The 24,858-nt window shown below is 38.8% G+C and overlaps 1 protein-coding gene across 11 annotated transcripts in view; it reads left to right on the plus strand.

Moving 5' to 3' along the window:
• Window positions 1-24,858, plus strand: part of LOC131439510 (supervillin) — a 645,906-nt gene that overhangs the window by 216,710 nt on the left and 404,338 nt on the right. For 3 of the 11 annotated variants that reach the window (XM_058610618.1, XM_058610620.1, XM_058610625.1), the window contains exon 1: window positions 22,666-23,029. The exons of 3 other annotated variants lie outside the window; for them this stretch is intronic. In XM_058610618.1, the coding sequence (XP_058466601.1) occupies window positions 23,000-23,029 (30 nt within the window). In that variant the 5' untranslated portion in view covers window positions 22,666-22,999. Of the gene's footprint in view, window positions 1-22,659; window positions 23,088-24,858 lie in introns of those variants that run through there. 5 more of the 11 variants (XM_058610628.1, XM_058610629.1, XM_058610624.1 and 2 more) reach the window with 4 other exon arrangements.

Below are 24,858 nucleotides of genomic sequence, written 5' to 3' on the forward strand. Positions count from 1 at the left end.
AGTGAGAATATCGATTAAATAGACAGCACTTACTAGAAAACGGTTCGTTATAGCTGTAATTAGTGCGAGTAGATTGAATTCTGAGAAATGGATGAGATCGGAGGTTGCGAAAATTATTAGCTAGGTTCAGTTTATGTAACAATTCGGGGCAATCGGTTTGAGATTGTAACAAATCCGCCACGAAGATAGCTCTACAAATGTCTCGGCGCACGGATAACAAGTCTAAATCGATAAGTTTACAGCGCTCACTATAGCTAGGCAGGTTGTTGGGATCCCTCCAAGGAAGAAGGGCGAACCGAATAAATTTTTGCTGAATAGCTTCTATGCGTTGGATGTCGAGTTGATAATAGGAAGCCCAAACGACTACAGCATATTCGAGTATAGAGCGAACCAGTGCACAATATAGTGCTTTAAGACAATATATGTTATTAAAGTTCTTTGTAATACGAAATATGAAGCCTAGCATCTTGGAAGCCTTAGAGATCGTATATTCTACGTGATTCTTTAAATTAAGTTTTGAATCCAACAGAACTCCTAAATCCTTATGAGCATGAACTTAGCGAGACACCCCTCACCGATGATAACGCAAATAGACACCCCTCACCGATGATAACGCCTCCCTTCCAAATATGCTTCAAAACAAATTGAACCCTAGTAAATAATTTGTTGCTAATTAGTTACGGTAATTTTGAATTTGTTGCTCATTTTTTTTTTGAGTACTTCGCTAAATTTATATGAAGTTAGCGAAGTCTCCCTTCCAAATATGCTTCAAAACAAATCGAAGCCTAGTGAATAATTTATTGCTAATTAGTTACGGTAATGTTGAATTGGTTGCTCATTTTTTTTAAATTTTTTTGAGTACTTCGCTAAGCTCATATGAAGTTAGCGAAGCCTCCCTTCCAAATATGCTTCAAAACAAATTGAACCCTAGTGAATGATTTGTTGCTAATTAGTTACGGTAATTTTGAATTTGTTGCTCTATCTTTTTTAAATTTTTTGGAGTACTGAGTTTGAGTTCATATGAAGTTAGCGAAGCCCCCCTTCTAAGTATGCTTCAAAACAAGTCGGACCCTAGAGAATAATTTGTTGCTAATTAGTTACGGTAATTTTAAATTTGTTGCTCTATTTTTTTATATATATTTCTGAATACTGAGTTTGAGTTCATATGAAGTTAGCGAAGCCCTCCTCCCAAATATGCTTCAAAACAAATCGGAGCCTAATGAATAATTTGTTGCTAATTAGTTACGGTAACTTTGAATTTGATGCTCGATTTTTTTTTTATTTTTCTAGTACTTAGCGAAGTACTCAAAAAACTAAATAAAAAATTGAGCAACAAATTCAAAGTTACCGTAACTAATTAGCAACAAATTAGCAACAATTTATTCACTAGGCTTCGATTTGTTTTAAAGCATATTTGGAAAGGAGGCTTCACTAACTTCATATGAACTTAGCGAAGTACTCAAAAAAATTTAAAAAAAATTGAGCAACAAATTCAAAGTTACCGTAACTAATTAGCAACAAATTAGCAACAAATTATTTACTAGGCGTCGATTTGTTTTGAAGCATATTTGGAAGGTAGGCTTCGCTAACTTCATATGAACTTGGCGAAGTACTCGAAAAAATAAAAAAAAATAGAGCAACAAATTCAAAATTACCGTAACTAATTAGCAACAAAATATTCACCTGTTTATGTTATCATCGACGAGAGGTGCCTCGCTAAGTTCATGCTCATTAAATCCTTGACAGTCGATTCTCGATTGAGGATAGTCTGGGAAATGGTATAGTCGAATACAACTACTTTGCGTTTACGTGAGAAAGAAATCACGGAACATTTTGAAGTGTTCAGGACCATTCTATTGAGGTCGCACCAACTGGAGAAGATATCTAGTTTTTTACATTGCAGCGCAAGGTTCAAATCATTCAGATACAGCAAAAATAAAAAGGGTCCGAGGTGACTACCTTGAGGTACCCCCGAGTTGGTAAGAAAGGGTGCGGTTGTGCAGTCACCGATTTTAACTATCATAGTACGGTTAATCAAATAAGACTGCAGCCAGTTCAAAAAAGGACCGCTAAATCCAAGTCTTCCTAGTTTTGCAATAGCTATTTGATGATTTATTTTATCAAAAGCAGCGGAGAAGTCAGTATATATAGCGTCAACCTGCTGTCGCGCCTGTAACGACTGAATGACATAGGAAGTATAACACACAAGATTCGTAGATGTAGATCGTTTTGGCATGAAACCGTGCTGAGTTGAAGATATACCATTAAAGCAATTGTGTATATCCAAAACGACTAATTCAAAGAGCTTAGAATGGCTGATTTTGTATAATGTTCCCCATCATTGTCCCCTTTTCGTTTTCTTTTTCTGAAATGAAATCAACAAGCAGCAGGTGGCTAGCGCAATCGCTCTTGTTTGAAGCAAAACTCACACTGCGAACGTAAAACGGCAGATATGCTCACAGAAGAACTAGTTGTTGTTTTTCTGCGTTTAGGCTAACGTTATAATACAGATACGGGTATTTCGGAACTGTTTTTACATCCTTCCTCAGTGTATAGGTTTTTTAGGTTTTATACGAAATTTAATGAAGAACTATGTAGGATTATCAATAGGTTGAATATTGAGACACTACGGTATTCCGACAGGGAAGAGAATAGCCTGGAGGACCATCGATTCTGGTTTAACGAGTGTTGCACGAATCAGGCTGACATGCATAAAAATGAATCAAATAAAGATCCAATCTCCATTAATTTGCTGTCCTCAACTATTGCTCGCTCGAAGATAAATAATTGTTTGTTTGTCAGGATGTAATTTCACACTTTCAAATTGAAAAGTTGACAACTCTGCAATTACGACACTGTTATCTTGCACGCATGAGTCAACATCTATAATAGTCTAGACCCTTACCCAACCTACATAAGCCTTGTGCCACTTTCCCTTCCAAGTCACTAGGAACAACAAACCCTTATCGGTACCTACAATATAATGACCTCAGCTCAGTCGTACCGTTGAGTGCAAACAGAGATAAGATATCACTGTTTCACTGTAAACCTGAACCCGTTCGCTTTCTTTCAAGTGTTTTGCTCTAAACACTCAAGTGTTTACACACAGACACAACGCTGCTCGCGAAGCATCAAACAACGCATCGCAGTTCGGTTTCCTGGAATTGTTTACCAACTGATTCCGAGTTTTGGAAAACATTGGATTTTCCTGTCTCTATTTTGAATGTCGTGACCGGCGATCGAGTTCCACTGATTGGGTAAGCTTTTATCGGAAAGAGTTCCAATTTCGTCGAATCAAAACAATAAATGTGTCTGGTTCAAGTGGATATTGATTGTTTGTAGCGCAATTTGTCAAATTAACGAGTGCGAATTGGACTGGATGCAGCAGCTCTTTAAAAAACCGTTTTTTTCGCGTACCACTAACCTTCATTGCACATGTTAGGCCGTGGAGTTTCTTCAACTCGAGAAGGAACGTGCGGAGAAAAAAAACATCGTAAGCAAACTGGGTCATATGGCACCGACCGGCCAATTGAAAGCTAGAAGCCGTACAAAATACAAAAAAAGCGCAAATAAACATACTCTCCGGTATACTAGTCAAGTCATGTTAAGCAATTCTCAACTGAACAGAAGCAACGGTTCCGAAACTAACTGCCACTTTCAAATTTACCATCCAGCAGACAGACTAAGCTTCTTGGCTGTAGGTCTCACGAATGGTCTGCCGGGCAATCATCTTCCAATCAAACGTTGGTCTGTCTGTTTTCGTTCGATTACAGGAATAGAGGCATCCTCGTTCCTCAGAATTATGCAATTATTTGAATGCCAGCGATCGGCAGCTAGTTGTGCAAGCAATTCTAGCTCGCTTCGTGAAACGTTAGCATGAGAACACCCACCCAGGAGCACCACCCAAGACGAGCTGAATGATGCTTCCCGCGTGACACAGATATCGAATTCGCAAGAATACGCAGCTAGGCAATTGCTTCGACAACCCGTCCACTTCGATTACACAATCGCACCGCGCAATGTGCCGCAAGGTGCATGTTGTTTCTATGTTGTTGTTTTTTTTTCTCTTCCTCTCTCTCTCTCACACACACGCCACTTCCAAACCGGTACGACCCTTTTTTCCCCCGGCAACTGGTTCGCCTCGTTCTCGCCTTTCCACAAATGTATGAAGTCGACTGACTGACTTCAGGTATTACGTGAAAGCATAACCGATAATATTACTTTCGTTTTCGTGGCCCTGCCTCCTGCCGAACAAAAAGCAGACAACTGAGATACCGCGACTGAGAGTCGAGTTGAGGACCAGATAACCGGTAAACCGGTCTGACCGCGGCGGCGCAAGTAGGCATGTGACGATTATCAGCAGCAATGTTGACGAAGAGACGAAGCGAATCGAGTTTGCGAAAATGGTTCAAGTTGCGCGTGAGAACGCGATATCGGTTGTGGTGCAATTAATCAAATGTGATTGCTGCTGTCGATCAGTTTGTTGTTTTTTTTCCTCTAGGTGAACAAGGAAGAAACGCTCCACACAGTGTGCAGCTTCTAATGATGCACTGCTTTTGATATTTTCAGAAAATTTCCAAACAGAACGGATAGATTTTATCGTCCGGTGTTCTACTTGTATTCGGTTTTTGTTTTCCGAGTGCTCAAAGTTTTCAGTGAAAGAGTCGATTTCGCGAAGTCAAATGAAGAAAACATTGATTTAGAAGAAAAATTTTCAAAAAGAAGTTCATGTCTCGTTTATGTCTTTTTCTCCAATACAACACCGCGTTTATACCTGCCAATATAGAAAAGACAACCGCGACATAAATTCTTTTCGGTAGTAGTGTGCCATCTAGTGGCTAGTAGTCATTACGGTGTTAACGTTTTTTCGGTGACAGTGCGCCATATAGCTGCAAATTGCAGAAGCCAATTCAACTATTTATGTTGGTTGAAAACAACGTTTTATTTCTCTAATTGAACTAAAAAATTAGTTGATTGGAAATGAAGTGTGCCTTAGCTAAGAAATGGCAGCACGTTTAATTGGTGAATTCAACTAAAAAATTAGCCATTTTAACAAATATTTTTTATTATTAAGAGAATGAGAATTAAAAAATCTAAATTAGCAAAAGTAAGATTTTTTTAGTTGTCTCAAAAAATAACTAACTAAAATAAAAAAATCACCAAATTTTTTCGCCAAAATGCTGATTTCGGTCTTTCCGTGTCGATTTTGTCTACATATTACTCATGTCCTTTTCACCTGAACCCTAACCGCAGAACAGTCAAGTAGCACTATCGTTATTTGTGCACAAATAATTTTACTCTCGCATTACACGAAAAGACTTGATAACAAATTGACAACTAGTTCACTTTACTTGTCAATACCAAATTATTGGATGAAGTTGAGTTTCTAAATTCAATAGAAAATGGTTTTGAATCGTAAATTTTGACACTTTCCGAAAAGCACTCACATTTCTATCTATTTTTATTTCGATGCTTCCGGTTTCTTAGATGGACGATGCATTTTGAAAGGGTTGCAATATTTGAACCGGTTTGTTTATTTTCTGAATTCCTTGACAACGGTAGATAAGGAAACAGAGTTGCGGATAACTTATGTCATTTTTCATTGATTCCACTCGCTCGGTGCCAGTGTTTTGCCCTGACAGCCGATCAATGAAACGGTTTTGTAAAGTTTGGTTTGCACGCATGCTGCTCGGAAAAGAAAACGGGTGCAAAATAGTTGCCCGAGAATTGCCCGAAAGTGCATTTTTTTCGTGCGGTGCAAATCAATGAAACACAGTGCACCTGTTTTGATTGCCCGACTGCACGAAAAGTGCACGAATCGAGCAAAACACTCCACGAGTGTTCTCAATGAAAAACGACATTAGAGAGAAACAAATGTTTTCATTATTTCTCAGAGATATTTTTTTTTATTTTTTCAATAGTATCGAACCGTGATTAATCAATAATCTAAAAGGAATTCTCATTAGCTATGGCACCACTGCCAATGTAATGTTTGTGTCTGGCGGGAAAGCAGAAAGAGAAGATATAAAGCTTGTTTCAGATAGAATTGGAACAAAGATAATTGCCTGTATTTCAGTTATTTATTATTGAATTCAAGATCTTTTTCTATACAAATGTAGCGTTTTCTTCATACTTTTAAGAAAAAATACGGATCAAATTATACGGTTTCGAAGGAATTCTCGAATTTTTCCTGTAACACGGCTTCTTATGTGGCGCATACCTTCTTCGTCCATCGTTTTAGCTATCTTATTCCACCAGGACGTCATCTGATTGATGTCTTTGACAACCTTTCCCTTTGCCTTGAGTCACCTCTTCATGATTGCCCAGTATTTCTCAATAGGGCGGAACTGGGGGCAGTTGGGTGGGTTAAGGTTTTTCGGAACAAACTGGACCCATTTCTCTGCATACCATTCTTGAACGACTTTGCTGTAATGACAGCTTACCAAATCTGGCCAAAACATTAAGGGATGGTTGTGGGATCGAACGAACGGCAAAATTCGTTTTTGGAGACACTCTTTTTGGTATAGTTCCGATGTCATTGTCTTATTTGTAAGGAAAACTTTCGTTTTTTGCCACAGCTGCAAAAGCCCTGCCAAATCATAAATTTTCTTGCAAATTTGTCAGCAAAAACAAATTTAAATTTGGCTGGAACGTCCCCCCGAGCCGTTGCCAAGTAAAATTTTTGACCTGGGATTAGCCCGAAGTCAGCCTTGACATAGGTTTCATCATCCATCAGAACCCGTCGAACTTGGTCAGCACCTGGTCAAATAGTTTCCGAGCACGAATTTTGACCACACTATTTTGTTTTATGGTCCGATTTGGCTGTTTGCTAGCTCGATACGACTTGATTCCTTCCCGGAGTCGAGTTCTCTTCACGGTACTATGGGCAGCACCGAATTTTCTGGCAAAATCACGGTCCGACAGATTAGGATTTCTCTTAATCGTCTTCAAAATCTTACCACGCTGTTTCCGGTCGACAGTTCCACTCCGACAATTGGCTTGAGGCTTCCGAATCGTCGTCAATGGCTCCTAATACCGTTTGATAACGCGCCATACGGTATTTCTGGGCAATTTCAGCTGTTTAGCTAGCCTATATGCAGACCACAATGGATTTTCCAAACAACTGTGCACAATTTTTTCCCTTCTTTCGGTTTCCATGTTGATTGTTTACAAAATACAGTCGATTTGCGGAATGTCAAAAATCATACGTGAAGCTGACAAAATTCCCGACACGTGGGCGCCAAGAACTTCTAAATCCGTCCACCAGGAGCGCCACAATATGAGCAAAAGTTTGTTCCGATTCTAAATGAAGCAAGCTTTAGACCTGTGTCTCCTCTACGCAGGATAGTTTAATTTGAAAAATAATATTCCCAGTTTGGAGCTAGCTACGGGTTCGAGTCCCATCTATGCGGTAACATTTTCGCGGTTTTCATTACATAGTTGCATTCGCATGTAATTTTTCCAATCTGTTTTCTCCGTTGGATACTGATCAAATTTAATGTAATGTGAATATTTGGATGACATTAACGCGATATTGTATATCACAGAAAATTTCAAATGCATAAATATGAATTTTAAAATATTTTTGTTTGGAAATTTTCATGGCACTCCTCCAGCCATGGCTGCTTACACGAACCATCAATCTTCAAAAATAGTCGGATCGGTATTTTCAAATGACTGTATCTTCGTTGATACTGAACCGATTGGGCCGGTTTGAATATCACTGGATTTTTTGAAAAATGTCTAGGTTAACTGAAAACTGGCCCAGGATAGTTACACTTTTCACGAAACCTTGAGTCTCACTTAGTACACAGCGGAGCGTAAGCAAATCTGATATAAAAACCAGGTTCAAAACTGACTAGATTTTCAGTTCAATGACGGTGAAACTAGGTTCGAAACTAACTTCAAACAAACGGTTTGACAGCCCGTAGGATGGAAACTGAGTTAGGTTTAGCATCGAGCGAAAACGACATAACATTTGATCACTGGTCGGTTTGATAGATCTGAATATGTCAGAGCAAGTACTGTAAAAAGACCCAGGGATCGCAATCATTGTTGAGAACCATAAAATTTATCGCGAATACCTACCATTTTCATTTATTTTTATTCTAAATCATTTATAATAACCTCAGTGATAAGTTATCTGACTTTTATACGAAATTCTATATTTTTTCATAAATCCGTTTATTTCTAAAGACAATATACGTTAGGTTTTCTTCACCATAATGGATGCTCTTAGAAAAAATGAAATGTATGCTTTACATCTATTAACATGTAAAAATAATATTTGTGTCTGTATCGACGTAAACATCAGCTAAATCAATTGTGAACTTAATGATATGACTTGTCTTTATATGCTCTGAATTGTCAATTTTAGTAAATTACGACGGTCCTTTTGTGTGCATCTATGAAGATGTATATTTACACGATTTTTCTTAGTGTGCATATACCTTATGATAAAAAAGAACCGGAATTTTCATTTTAAAATTCCCGCGCTTGTCCAATCGGTAAACTTTTATTCTCTCAACGTTGGCAACACTTTTATACACATTCTGTCAAATTTACGATTAGTTTTTGTTTGGCGTCTATACAAAGAAGTCGGAAAATTTTCGTGTAGCGATTTTTATAATGGATGAAAATTTACGTGCGTGCATCAAATTTTGTGTTGCAAATGGATTTAAGTGTTCCGAAACGTTGAAAATGTTAGAAAAGGCCTTTGGTGAATAGTGTCTAGGAAAAACACAGGCATACGAGTGGTATAAACACTCCAAAGGTGGTCGTACAAGCTTGGATCATGATGAGATCCCTGGCCGCCCAACAACATCTGTTACTGAAGAAAACATTGAATCGGCGAAGCAAATCATGTTGCAAAATCGTTCTGTACCGATTAGAGAGATTGCTGTGTTGTTGGGCATCTCTTATGGATCAGCCAAACACATTCTAACTGATGTTTTGGGTTTGAAACGCGTCGCTTCACGGCTGGTGCCAAAAAAGCTGAATTTCATTCAAAAACAGCGTCATGTTTATGTGGCCAAAGAGATGATTTCCAACGCAGATAGTGACCCCACATTCATCGAATGCATCATAACTGGTGATGAGGTGTGGATCTATGAATATGACGTCGAAACCGCACAACAATCGACCGAATGGCGCTTCGAAAGCGAGCCGTTGTTCTAAATTTTCATCCATTATAAAAATCGCCACACGAAAATTTTTCAACTTCTTTGTATAGACGCCAAACAAAAACTAATCGTACGATATGCATCAAAATTTGACAGAATATGTATCAAAGTGTCGCCAACGTTGAGAGAATAAAAGTTTACCGATTGGACAAGCACGGGAATTTTAAAATGAAAATTTCAGTTCTTTTTTGATCATAAGGTATAGTACTTTAAAACTAATATATTTCAAATACAGTCACAACTATTAGTATTTAATAAAACACATCACTACTAGCATAAACATTTATTTTTGTATATTCGCCACATGATCTTATAACCGTTTCAGGTTTGTTTGTATCAGTACATTGCTTTTATTCAAAGTGAAATAGTTGGTTATTTGTTGATGTCATGGAAGAGGAAGGAGGCTTACAAAAAAATAATTAAAATTGAGAAATTTGACATCGAAAATTTAAATAACCGAAAAGTGTTTTCGATGTAAAATTGATTACGCAATCCCGCGGATACCCAGGATGTGTTTAAGTGTCTTTTTTGTCCATTCGCAATGTGTACCTGTTTTGGGGTCGATAGATAAATGAGTATCGGCTGATTACAGCTCGAAGGACGAAATTAAATATTTTTGCCCGGGAAAGCAGTTTTTGGAAATTCTAGTCAAATTGGAATTGTCCATACCTTGTAATATTTAAAGCACGTGCTACTGATACTGTATCATGATCTGACTTTCTGATTTCTCCAGGGTACTGACACTCATGCTGTTTCCGCAGTTATTATGTGTTAGAGCAGTGAAACTATCTGCCTACATAATAAAATTTATTCCTTTACTCGCTTCTCCATAATCCAGCAAAATGTGTTGCAAAATAGCTACCCAGCCACTGAATCACATATTCGCTTTTCATGCTGTAAAAGGCAGATATAAGACATTATTGCCTTACATCTGCTCTATATGCATCTACAATGCTTACACACGATAAATGGGGAAAATGGGTGAAATCACTAAATGTGGTGTTAGTTTTCTTCCTACTGACATGTCGTACTAGTCGATCCCCAAATAAAATCACACTATATCGGTTCCGGTAACAGCCAAAGTAGTGAGAAAGAGTTGTTTCAACACATCTACCTCGAATGAAAACAACTAGATATGCCAGTAGATCTAAAAGTTGGAAGAATTTTCAGTTCAGGTTTGAAGATCTTTTAAGATTTCCATCGTCACTTTATATAATGATTCTAAACCTGTAATTTCGAAACCTTGTAATTCGGAACTAAAAGTCAGGAATATGGAACAATAAGACCTTTCATTTCAATCCAAGTTTGTGTAAATCTTTGGAATCATTTCCGAGCAAAGTGAGTGCATATTTTGATCAAATACACACCAAATATTCCATGATCTCGTCGAACTAAGGGCTGGAGTGCTAAAGTTTTGGCCCACGCTAGAATCGTGTTAAAATTTTGAAAGCATTAGCAATTTCACGTATTATCTTTCGACTTACTCATGTAAAAATGAGTTTTTAGGAGCTTTTCTGCTTTGTTCACGTAAAAGAGGCTGGGGTCCACTAGGAGAATGATAGTACCTATTAGCTCACTCCGGACAGTACCAGCCTAGATGCCGTGTGGAATCCGGCGGAAAAAATGAACCTAGAATAGATCCACTGGGTTCCTGCTTCCATGTCGTAAAAGGCGACAATTGCAGGAGTTTCTTTTTCCTTTCAGTTATCAGATATTTTCAATGTTTCACTTCTGATCACTCTATTTGACTACATTATCTCTTCATTCAACCTATCAATTTCCGTCTAGCTTCGGAGAAAAGTTTTATTTGTAATGTTTTCTTCTTCCATGTTATTGATTGTCTTTCAGGATTATAACATATATCGGTATATTGAATACATAATAAAAAAAAACACTTGATATTAATAATTCAAACAATAAATTAATATTTTTCTCGGTAGCCGACTGCCCAGATCAACCGGTATAACCAATGAATAATTTTAATAAATAATTAAAATAATAAAGCGGAAATAATACAGAATCAAGACATGGGTGAATTCTGTTGACCTTAATTTGGTGATTTAAAATGATTTTATAACAACTGTTTAGAATATGTCAATGCAATGAATCAACTATTTTGTCTAAAACCTATTCACTCGTTTATTTGGTATCACGTAATTTCATTTATAAAAAGTAGGGAAGTTTTTATTCTTTACGCGATTATATTGCAAATTTTTCTTCAGTTTCCTAGAATAAAAGATGTGAATCAAGTCAAGACTTCCCGGAACTTCAATATAGGATATTGTTGAAACGTTCACTCGGGAAGTCAGTGAGTTTAGTGGTGCATCCGAGCATCTTGAAACCGGAACATACTGAGTCGCGCGCGAATAATACCAATACTGAAATTTTTACTAACAAATATCGTTCTCCCGTGACACTTGTGGAGTGCGCAGTAGTATATATGGCCTCTAGTTACAACAAGTGTTAGACTAACATTCCTTCCCATTCCTTAGACGATCTACGTTCGGGCCTAATTCTTTGAGATATGGTTATGATTCTCAACGAGTCAAATTCGATGAATGTGAAGATTCGGCTGATAAATGTTCATGAAAATAATTGCCAGTTTTTCGAAGCGATCCACTATTTCGATAACAACAAGTTTCAAAGCGGATCAACCAAAATGTTGAATTGATTTAGGTACGTTGCTTTTGATGAGGTTCAATAGTGCAAAAAAGTGTAAATTTACATGATTGTATTTAATCAATTGTTCGGGACGTTCGCCGAGACAGTTTCGCTTCAAACAAGAGCGATTGCGTCATCCTGCTGCTGGTCGTTTGGATAGCTTTGTACAAGCAAAATACAACGAAAAGTGGACAACGATGGGGAACATTATGCAAAATTTGCCCTTCTAATGGCTCAAAATATTCTGAAGAGCTATAAAGATGGCTTCTTTGTAGAATCGAAAATAAAAATCATCAGTTTAGTGCAAATCTAGAATAATTTGATTACCTTTGTGCACTTTTCGCAGTGCAAAACTCGCACCAAACGAGTGCGAATAACGCCAGCCTTTTGCTGCTTCCGGCTTTGGCCTCTAGAAAACGGTTCCGAACAGTGTTCAACATCGTAGAAAATTCAACAATTTGACTATTCTAAGTGCCAGAAGTGAGTCCCGTTTAGCGTTTTGATAATTTCTTTCACTGTTATATAATGTTTTTATTAACAAATAAACTGAAAATCGACACGAAAACATGGAAAATCGGGAAAGATTAAAAAGAAAAATAATTAACAATTCAGTCCGAATCTTCTCATTCAATTCCGGAAGATTTTCGAACCAACCGGTTGTAGGTGAAATTCATTCGGAATCGGTTGTTGCACTGGAGTTGGAATTGATTCGGAATTCATTCGGACCTGATAATGTGAGTCTGTATAACGGCCCTTGCACGAGAATGAATAATGTTATTTTTAGTGATCACTAAGTAATGATATTCCAAATTTGTATGAAGAACTCGTCATTACTGCATCTCACACGTTCATTAAAATGACATTACTTTTCAATAATGTCATTTTTAATGAACATATAAGGATCGCATATAATACAGATAAATCCGTATAAAGGGCATCTCTGCTTAAGAGCTCGAATTTGAGTTCGGTCTATCAAAATAGAATGCAATAGAAATTTTGATTCTTCAGTCCCATCGAGCATTTGTGATCCTGTATCGTCACGCCATTCCGTTCAAAGTCTATAACTGAGTCTCGTAGACCTACATCAGTCTTTAAAATTTGTCCCGTCGCCTTCGAGTAGCTTAATTTGAAATATTTCACTGCATTCACTGTAACGATATTTCTCCGTGCCAAAATAAATTATTTCTGTGTGCTTGCTAACATCCTGACTGCGAAAGAAGTGATATTATAAATATCACTTATATCTATTTGTACAATTACCTGTAACCAAAGAAAGTTGCAAATTACTCTGAACTTCACATTCAACGCCACACCACATCACATTCCCACACAGAAGTTGAAGAGGTCGATGAATTATACACAGCCGGCAAACCGGCTCATGTTTGTGCGAAGAAAACTAAAAATCCGAACAGAAGCGGACAAACAGTGTAAACAAACCATCGAAAAAAGACCACATCCGTTGCAGCGCGGCTGTTGCACCGACTGCACTTTGTTATGTTATTTTATGATACATATGTTTCGCTTTTCCCATCGTTTTTAGACTTCTACAGAAAGGCGCACCCACAACATTCGGTTTGCCGAGCAACGTTTTCATTCGAATAGTCTAATTTTTGAGCCTGATTTACCAGCTTTGAAGGCTGTCAAAATATAGTTAGTTTTTCTCAAATATTGTATCCAAAGGTTTGCTTTTTTTAATCGGAAACATTATAACTTTGTTCAAAACCTGCCAATAAAAAAAAACACATCTGTTAGTCTGTGGTGCAAGGCAACCGCCAAGCTAATATCAGGTATCGGTTTCTTCACAGGACTGCTTTGTGTCTAAGAAATATGCACATGCAGCCTCGAATACACAACAACAAGATCAATCAAAACGCAATATTTCTTCTCTGGCTGTCTTCAATCGCCTGCCAGCCAGTCTCGCAGCACGGAAAACTGGAATACGAACGCCATATGTTTGTACGATTATTATCGGTCGGCTTTGGGCGGGCAAATCTCATCCAGTGCCAATGAGTTCAGAAAACCAAAGTAGAACAAAGAATCCGGGCCAGCAACGATCTTTCAGTATGATGTAAACGACCCTTCGCATAGACTGCTGCCGCCATCACCTCCGCCATGTTCATCATCTTCGCCGTCTACGCGGCTCTACTTGATTGCTATCAAACTCGCACATTTCAACCTGCGAATCTCACACCTCCAATCTCCGGTAACCGTCTGTCGGCCAGGTAATGATTGCCGAGGTGTAAAAAGCTATTTAAAGCCGCTAAAATAGGTTTAACCCGGACAAACAAAACAGTAGAATCTGACTGCTCCCCATCTGCTCGGGATGATAAGATCTGTGTTTACGTAAAAGTAAGAAGGCTACATTGCGCAGATTGGCGGCGATCGGGACGCGGATCATTGGGCAGAAGTAATCCGTCGAGTTAATCCGTTAGAGCCCCTCAAAGAAAATGTGCCTGCTTGTTGATGTTGTATTCAGACAGTTCCCGGCAAAAATGTTGCCAGCTGTTCGAAGACCAACCAACCAGCAGTCCGTTTGTTTCTGGGCACGTGCTCCATTTGTGAGCTCTGGACCATGTGGAAGCCGAGTTCATACCCAAGCGTGACTTGGGCCTGATTTGAAGATGGGAACGATTGCTACCTCATGGAATCATAGCAGGCTAGAGCTTTTCAAAGCAGAAACCAAAATGGGTTAACTGCTTCTCTAGGTCAGTCTTTGGCTGACCAATTGGGTCAGGGAAACGAAGGGAACTTTATGGATGACTATCGTTGATTTTGAAGCCATGGGATTAAGTTTTAGTGTTATACTTGATCTGGGTTTCTTTTATTAGATAAAGTTTGGAGAAAGTAAACAGATGCATGAGTTTAGATCATATTGGACTGTTTGGAATTGTTTATGTTATTCAATTGACGAAAACAAACCTGACTGCAAAATTTCGACGAATGAAATTTGTGATGAAAGTTCTCCAACTTGAACCAGCATGCCTACGTCGTACACATTAAACTATTCTGGAAATGAGCTACCATGAGCTATTTTCACTCTAAAATCACTGTTTTTTTTTTCAATCTTCCTGGCAACTATTGGATTCTGGTCTAAAAACTGAACGTTTATTAAAAAATCAAATCTATTTCAAATTCCACTGAAGTGATCCCAGATAGACACAGTGTCATTTTCGTAGATTGACATTCACGGGCCAGGAAAAAACTAAGGTTATATTTTCAGTGTATAATCTTCAAGAGTGCCAAGCTGGCATCTTACAAGTTCTTTCTCGGATACCATTTCTGTGCAAGTAACAATTTACGAGTTACAACAAAGTACTTACAAAAAATGCATTCGCTCTTTTTGAAATTATTTTTGATCCGAATCGGTCACTCTATCCGTGAAAAATTTATGGTTTGCTATACTGAAGACGTGTACAAAACTTCATCATAATCGAAGAAACTTCCCAAGGCAACCTCGGTAATGAGCGTAAGGCGTCTCCCACTTAGTATTTAGAGTGTTAATTAATTATAACTGAAGCCAACTAACCGATAGTAATTTATCGCACATCCTTCAACATTGTGAATTGACTTCATTCCTAAATTCAGCTTGGTTTGGCAAAAGTTTTGCCGATTCATTTCACGGCTGAATGCATCTCGGTTAGTATAACCACTGCCGACATTGGAACATGCCAAAAAACACGATGTTAACCTCAAAGGCTCGCTAGTTTACCCGAAGAAATCGGTTTAATTTAATTCTCTCAATTTCACATGCTGTCCGTACCACTTACCCGCTTGTCTAAAGTGGTCTCTAAGTCCACGGGTGGTTTCCTCCGGTAGCCGTTCGGCGTGAGTAAGCATCACCGCTTCGCAGTAAGTGAGTAAGTAAGGTAGCCCCGAAGAAGAGAAAGCAATCGGTTATGCCCAATGAAATTTAGCTAAATTGAACAATTGGACAGGCAAAGTCTAACGATAATTTATTTAAAGATCCGCTGCTTCAGATAACAAAAAAAATGGTGACGCAATTTAAAATGATCACCGAAATCACTCAACTGCATTCTCAGGTTATGTCGATGCCCGGTTGTGTTATAGAACGAAAGTTGCCTGCTATTAGTGTGTGTGTTGTTTATTTTTATCACAGTTTAATCTTGAACAACCCCATGACTATTCGCCGAGCTCCAGGAAAAAAAATCGAGCATCTTCTGAAAGCCATCTGGTTAAATATCTGCAATTTCCACATTTCACTATCGTTCACGAAGATCGTGTACACACACACACATACGCAAACACCGGCTCAGAACCCAGTCACACTGCTTCGTGAGGAATCCGAGATTCAAACAAGGATTGCCCTGAAACAGTACACCCGGTCCACCGGACGACCCTGGCGGCGGATGACGGGCGGTGGTCGCCTCCGTCCGCCGTCGAGCTATTTTTAATGAACTTATAATCTAAACATGCACCGTTTTCAGTGAAGAAAGCGAACTACGTCGGATCGGTATGTGTGTGCGGTCAGTGCGCAAGAATATTTGCGTTATTTTCGAGTGGGATTTGTAATATTTCACTGACCGGCGCGATATATGTTTTGTTATATTTATAACAAGTAATGCCGGACTGCTGAATGATGATGATGATGACCGCCGAATCGACGCTACGTCGATATCATCACGTTCGTACCGCTTGCCTGCGTTCTGGTTTTGTTGTTTATGTTGTTTAAAAGTAAACCGAAAGAATGCTATCAAACTGTTATGTTGCAAGTGAACTGTTGTTTGCCGGTGCAAAACCGCTTTCAGTAACAATCACTCATCGCTATAAATGCGACGTGTGTCGAATGGTTTCGGTACTTCTGTAGCTTTGTGATAGGTTTATTTTGCATCAGGAAGACATCTGGAATTTGAGGGAGAGGAGCAAAACATAACATAGAAGATTTTATGTGTTTAGATCGAAGTTTATGGCGGCTTTGGAATATGTTTCATCAAACAATCGTTTGACCAGTTTTCGGTTCCAGCGTATCGATTTATTTACCTTCATGCAACATTAGTTACTAGAATTATTGGTTCTGATTGATGAAATTTGTCTTCTTTTCTATTTAATTTCTGCCTCCTAGGTATGGAAATAGGTTGATGTAACTTAAATCATAATGTGCTGTAAAATGTATAATTTCAAACCATGAACAAAACCAAACATTTATCTCTGATTTTTTAGATTCACATATCAGTTATGTTAGGCATTAAAAATAACTTCCTTGGATAGTGCATGTTTTATTTCACTTTTTGAAACTAAATGCTATTTGTAAACGTATTATTTTAATTTTCTTCGGGAGTATTGTGACAGCCAACTGTGACAGAAGTCTGTGTTGAGTGAGCCGCATGAAGTATAACTTCCCAGTGATGTACTTCTAACATATCCGGTAGTTGTTTAATCTGTTTAATCTGGTTTGATGTGCGGGGGAAGTGACTGTTGTAGAGTAGCCGTTCCCGTTTTTGATCATTTTAAATGTTCCAATCCACTTGACGAAAAATATTTGTTGTCGTTTTTGCCCTGAAGATGAAGGGATATTCCTTCGAAACGTCGGCTTTTGACGCAAAATAAATATTTTGTAAAGAAACATTGACCAAAAAGCCATCTTTCAATAAAATATCCGGTAGTACCGAAAATAGTGCACACATACTCCAAAATGAATCCTGCTACGATTTTTCTTACCAATGGTAATGAGCTTCCTTATGTTTTTTTTTTATTTTCATAATCTGCATATTTTTTATCATTGTTGTTCAAAATCACGAATTCTTATAACTCAAAAATGTAAAATATTTTAAAAAATCAGTATTTCTTTACTTTTTGTCTTCGACTTGTCAGTGCATAACAGTTTATGTAGCTTTTATATCAAACACAAATTATTTGTATTCGGTTATGCTACCTAACAGTTCAACATAAACCGCACTTTGTCTCGAATAGTGATAGTGAACATGCATATACCTATACCTATACATATACCTCTAAGTGTAGTAACTGGTGAAGGATCATATATAAACAAATTGGTATAATTTTATATTATTATCGTCTATATTGGAATCTATGACAATTATCGTCACTGAATCAAATATCCGGTAGTCAATGCGAGCACAAACGATAACGTATAATTTTAGGATAGATGTACAGATCCTTAAAAGGACCAAAAAGTAGAATATCTTTGTTGTGAAATAATGTTGATACAAATGTGCAGCATCAGAACATGTTTAAAATTTTTGTTTAAAAAATCAATTGTTGGAAATTATCCTTTTATAATTGACTCGAATATGAGTGTTCATAATATAGGGGAACCGGGGCTAAACCGGACACTTTTTGGAAATTGAAATAAGCCTTCAGCTACAATTCCAAATTTATGGTTTCGGAATAATATGCATTAGTACTCGTATCAAATCGCGCAGAAGTGACTAACCCAAAATGCAATATTTCTGGAACCCCGGAACTAAACCGGACTTGTCATAGGACAAATTACACTATAACTTACTTACCTTATCAGCGTAGTCCTGTAGTGTTTTTGCTGTATCTAGCAAACGTCTCCATGTAGCTCGATTCGTCAGCCACTCAAGGCCCGGACGCTTCGCAAATCCCTCTCCACTTGATCGATCCATCTTGCTCCTCTTTTACTTGTGTCTACCAGGTCAGCTTCAAGAATCCTTTTCACTGGGTTGTCGTTCGGCATCCTAATCACATGCCAAGCCCTTCGTAGTCGTCCAATTTTAGCTGTCCGTACGATGGCCATCTCCACGTTTCGTCTCCCATCAGTACCTTTCTTTCGAAAACACTAAGGGCACGGTCAAATGAGCGTTTTGTAGATGGTCAATTTCGTACTTTCCTCGGTCGAAGGGTTTTTCTGAGTCCGAAGTACGCACGGTTTCCTGCCAAAATACGTATCTGAATTTCTCTGCTGGTGTCATTGTCGGCGGTCACCAGTGAGCCCAAATACACGAACTCGTCAACCACCTTGATGTCCTCACCGAATATCAACATCCGTGGTGGGAGGCTTAGTGTTTCTTCTTTACAGCCTTTTTACATTTTTTTATATATATAAAATAGGTATAGAATTCGCTCAAACTTTTGAAAAATTTTCTTAGGCCCGGAGGGCCGAATGTTATATACCAATCGATTCAGCTCGACGAACTGAACAAATGTCCGTGTGTGTATGTGTGTGTGTCTGAATGTGTGTTGTCAACTAAGAGGTCGAGATCTCAGAGATGGCTGGACCGATCTTGATCTAACCCAGAACGCTATTGAATGGTTTTGAGATCGGATGTTTGCTTTTTGAGTTATACGAAGTTTTATGTCAAGTTTTTTAGTTTTTTGACATTGTCTATCACACTTGACCTTGAAAACAGAATATGTTTCGTTACTTAGATTCCACACGGTAATAGCTATCCAACAAGCCATATATTGTTAAAATCCGTCCATTTTCAACGGAGATATCGACATTTTTGTATAAGCGACTTTTCACCCTATTCCAACTGTAGGAGTTTTGAGCGTTATATGACAAAGCAATGCTTGAGAGCAACGTGAAACACGATTTTTTATACTGTTACATACAATTGTTTCTAAGTATCAAAAAGACTGTGTGCAGCATCCTTTTTCATGACAATTTGCCTCGGACCGATTTTAGCACGGTTCGTTTTTGGCAACATAATCATTCAAATATGGCATATACCAGATGATATCAGCATTTTCGAGTTGGAAGTAATTCCGTAATTATATTGATTTAAACTACTTACAGCAATAAATGCTGGAAGAACATAACTTCCATATACCATTCGACTCAGTTCGTCGAATGGTTCAAACTCAGATTCATATGAAAAGTAGTATACTCCCAAACTAGGTTCCTGAATTACGTTTGGATCCGACTTCAGATTGCGGAACCACAGGATGATATGTCTAACGAAATTAAAATAATGCAATTCATTTTCCTCGTAGAACCGATCTAAGATTCAAATGAAATCTAAGAATCATCTATGATTCAATTGAGAGGTCTTAAAATCCTATAAAACATCTTACTTTATAGTCAGATCCGACTTCTGGTTTAGGAGATACAGGGTGATTAGTATAAAAATGTCCATTTCACATAAATTAATCAGGTTTATCGGGTTTGCAGTTTTGGATAGTCGATGACCAAATAAATTTTTTTCCGTTGAAGCGGTATTCGTTTTTGGATTCGGAATGTACCCCCAAATTTTAATTCGCACTACAATTTTTCAAATATGTCTACACACTCCTCAGGTGAATTTAACTGATTTCGGCTGCACCGATTTTAGAATTCCGGTTCCAGTATCGAATCGTTTCTCAAAGTTCAATCATTTCCTCAAAAAGGCCAAATCGAACTTCAAAAACAAAAATTCAAATTAAAGTACTTAAGGTCCAATACAAAATTGGTGAATTTTACCTGATTCTGGAATTACAGATGATGAATTTTTAAAATTCATACCGATATAGAAGATGTAAATTGTTTGGCGTAATAATTTATAGCCATTCGAATCATTTTGGGTTATACTAGTTCCTGAATACCGGATCTGGAAGTACCATAAATGATGACAAAAAACTCTAAAGTGGAACCTTCTTCGACATATCATGGAATGTTTAATCGATTGTCACACTTTTAGATTCAAATTCGATCCGATTTGCAGTTTTGACATTACAGAGTAAGGAGTGATTAAAATCTCAATTTGCCGTTTAAAACGACGATAGTTACAATAATGTCATAAGAACTAAAACACCTAAAAATATTCATGCAAAAAACACATGCGGATTGATAAAAAAAGGTATCATCTCACTGCTAGGTGGATTAATCACGTTTTCTCTTATGTATTTTGTTTTAGACGCACTTATGACCAGTTCGACACGCCTAGCCTCAGCTTTCATTCCGATGTATGTTTTCGTCATCTTCTCGAGATTACGTGTTATAATATCAACATCGTCAACGAAGCCAAAAGGCTGTACGCACTTTCTGAAGATCGTACCACTCGTGTCGATCCTCGCTCTACGCATTGCACCTTCAAAGCAATATTAAACCAGATAGTTCATCACCTTGCCGTAGCCCTCTTCGAGGGTCGAAGGGACTCGAGAGCGTCCCAGATACTTGAACGTAACACATCAATCTATCCATCGTGTCAGTTTATCCAGCAAACAGTATTCGTGCAGCTCCATCCAGCAAACAGTATTCGTCCAGCTCCATCCATTCCTGTGGTAGAATATCTCATCCTCCCTAATCTTAGGAAACATCCAGTGCAGCACTATAGACAGTTTGGCAACTGTCCAATGTCCACGGCTTTGTTGTTCCTCAGGTTGCAGGTGCTGGGAATCTGTCGTCGGCTGAGCGTGAACCAAAATTGATTCCTATGTCGTTCTCTGTATCGTGTGTTTCGCCATGTAGATGCTCGTCGTAGTACCACTGTTACCACTGGTATCTCTGCACATTTCGGCTTGTGGCATGTGGCCTATAAGTGAGCGATTCAGCTTCTTATAGAACTTCCGTATTCTGTCTGTATCGTTCCTAGTTCGCTCTCGTGCGGTGATGCAGCATCCTCGTTCTTGCTGCATTCTTCTCTTCGACCAACTGTTGGCATTCGCCGTCAAACCGATCATTTTCTTGATAACCTCGTACCTAGTACGGTTGCGGTAGTTCTACATTTGGTGGATCTTATATATCTTCAACCATCTTCACGAGTCGTTGCGCCAAGCAGCTATTCCGTTGGTAGCACTAACTCCAGCTTATTCACGTATTCCTCGGTAGTACGATCGCTACGTTGCTACTCGAGACTGAGTCTTGGCGTTCGTGTGTGACGAGTATTGTGCATCATCGATAGTTTTGAGCGTATGCACACCGCAACATGATAGTAGTCCGAAACAATGTTTCACTGCGGTAGATGCGGACATTTATGACGTCGGAGAAGAATCGGTCATTGATGATAACGTGATAGATTTGGTTTGGTATGTTGATTAGGTGATCTCCAGGTGGCTTTGGGGATATCTTTGCGGGGGAAGAAGGGGCTTCGGATTTACATTCCTAGGAAGGCAGCAAAGTTCACGCATCTATGGTCGTTGTTGTTGAAAGCCGTAAGCAGGCTCTTTGGGTCTTGTTGTCCTCTTTTATCCGTTCTTGGAATCTTTAAAGATCCCATTAAATGATCGACTGGTTTAAATTAACCAGATTTTCCAATGCAAGAGTTGGCAACCCAGCGGATTCTCATTGTTAATTGCACAACTAAGCTGCAAAAAATATACATTCTAAATCGGATTTTTTTTATTTTCAATCAAATATAACTCAAGATACGCTAGTTGAAAATGTCACAGTAATTATCGAACCACCATTTATTGGCTCGATAAACGTAGGAACTGTTACCTTATGGTTCGATTTCATGTGACAGTAATGACAGCAATACTTTGAGTATTTGCATACGACAGACAAGTAGTTTCTTCGCAGTGGTTGCTTGGATAAATTTTACTTTATAAATAACAACTGATCCATTTCGACCAGTCGCTTCCGCCTAGCATTCATCGCCAAAAATACCATACATGAAACAAAAATCCCGCTGACCATTCCATGCTCGGTTCAAATGCTGCTCTTCATAATCCTACGTCAAAGAGTCAATGTTCCCGATCGCCTGCTCAGGGCAGTGTAGAAATTTCTTAGCAATCGGCACTCGCCGCATGGTTCCAAGTAAAGTTTCAAACAGTGTTCATCTCTCGTATTTTTCCTTGCTGTCTTGCATTCTCTCCTCCTTGACAAACGAGTAGTATACCACCGATATGCTAGTAGACGCAACTAGTTCAACGTGTTAGTTAGTACAATATAGAACAGGCTCACCGCGCTCTCGGAAGCTACGGCTTGTTTAGTATTCCGTCGAAAATCGTGCGCTTCACATATGTATGTTTCCCGCTAACAGCGGTGCGGTCGGTTCGGTTCGCACAGTCCTCGGAACAACTCGGCGTAAAGGTGAATCGTTTCGCGACGGAACAAGTGATGATAACCTTCTTGGTTACTAATCAGAAAGTTTATTTCCTTCCATTGTGAAAATTCGACGATGAACCAATTTGACATCGATTTGTCACTGGAGTAATCGAAGCGTCACACGGCGGTCGATCGTTCAACTAATCGAGCTGTCAGCAGAGAGAGAGAAAAAAAACTTGTGATAACCATGTCCAACCAAGGGATAATCTTTTTGAGTGTAAGCAAGATCGCCAACCAGAACAGATCAGATACTGATTGCATAGTTGATTTCGACAGTTAAGTAAACAACACACAGAGTTTTCCATAAACCATCGGCTGCGATATTTTTAGCCATCGCACAAAATCAATTACCAAACAGCTAATTGCTGGCTGCTTATTTTTCCCGTGCGTGGGATTCCTCCATGTTGGCAAAGAAAGACGTTCGCCAGACGTTTCGGGCGAATATAGGTTTTTTTGCATTCCCCGAATCCAATCCACGCGAATCCCCACGGCGAGCTGTGATTGGGTGTGAAACAGTTTGACATTTTCTGCGATCAAAAGTGCTGCCGCACCGTGGGAAAACTGTCAACCATTTCGTTCGCAAGTTCGCTCTGTTTTTGTGTTGTGTCTATTTTTCGGCTTCAAGGTTGCTCTCTTCCAAACGGAAACGCGTTCGGTTCGTATCCCGTTACTCACTACTTGCTAGTACCGATAAATGAGTCAATTTTCTCTTTGTTGTCATCTGAGTCGTAGATGCCTTTTTCATGCTTCTAACCTACACAACTGAACAAAGAACAACCCCGATGGGCCCCAAGCGAAAACCGACGAATAGAACGACGTTCGAGATTACGACGCGAAGCCAAACGAAATCTTCACGCTTCTGTGCGTGCTCCGCTGGCTGAGTAATTAACGTTTTTCATTCACAACTGTACATAAACACGGGACGGTTATTCTTCTGGTGAAAGATGGTACGGAATCCAATATCAAGACGACATCAGCACGTCAATGGATGTTTTTCAGTTTTGAATTTCACGATTTACGGAGCCGCTCATTGCAACGTAACAGGATATCGAGTTAAGCGGGTTTCAAATTCACCAGAGAAGGGCGAATACAATTCTTGGCCTGCTTTGTTCGCCTCGGTGTTAATTCGACAACGACGACTACGGCGATGATTCAGATGTGATAGAAGCGCACTTACTTGCGTTTACTTACGTATGTTCGTCATATAAATAGAACGGATCCATTTGTTCGCGGTTCTGTTTGAAGTTCAAGATTCAGCATTTAAAGTAATCAGTAGTGATTGGTAATGGTAAAACAGATTAAATTCTGCAATGATCCGAATAAACAAGCGCATCTCCAGAATCAATCGAACTAAGAGACAAAATCGAAAGTGCTTCCCGGTTGCCGCCATTAGTTGGTTAGCCATCGTGAAATTAACGACGTTTTTATCGATTGCTATTAATTGACCCTTCGCAAGCGCCGCCGTGCATTAAAATCGATTTCCGCTGTCTAGGCTTGACGGAGAAAACTTCGCATCGCATTCATTTGCTTCTCATTTCTACGTCGTTTTTTTAGTACATACCATTCCCACGACTATGACAAATCACAATAGTGTCGGTTGTGCGTTAACGGTTCGTATTGTTTACAAACAGCTAGACGTCAAAAAATACTCATTTGTCATTCGGATAATGAGCCTGTGCGTACAGTTTAGCCCCGGATGGATATTTAAATCAACTTTCAAACGGAACACAGAGCTTTGATTCAGTTCAATTTGAGCTGACTGCGTAAACAATTAAAGAATTGTGATTTAGATTTCGAACAGATTTGAATTCCGGACCCGGTCAGTGCCCCGCGTATTCAGTTCGGAATGGATTCCGAATCAAAGCCGAACTCAATGCGGTATTCGGTGCAACAGCCGATTCCGAACAAAGCTTCACCGATTGGTTCGGATATCTGTCGGAAGTGGAACAAATGTCTTTCTTCTCCTTCACTTCCTGTATGTTATTCTGCTTATTTTAGTTGCTTTTCTCAATTAAATATTTTTTTAAAAGCAAGATTTTTTTTTTT

The sequence above is a fragment of the Malaya genurostris genome, chromosome 3, assembly GCF_030247185.1.
Source record: "Malaya genurostris strain Urasoe2022 chromosome 3, Malgen_1.1, whole genome shotgun sequence".
Lineage (NCBI taxonomy): Eukaryota > Metazoa > Arthropoda > Insecta > Diptera > Culicidae > Malaya > Malaya genurostris.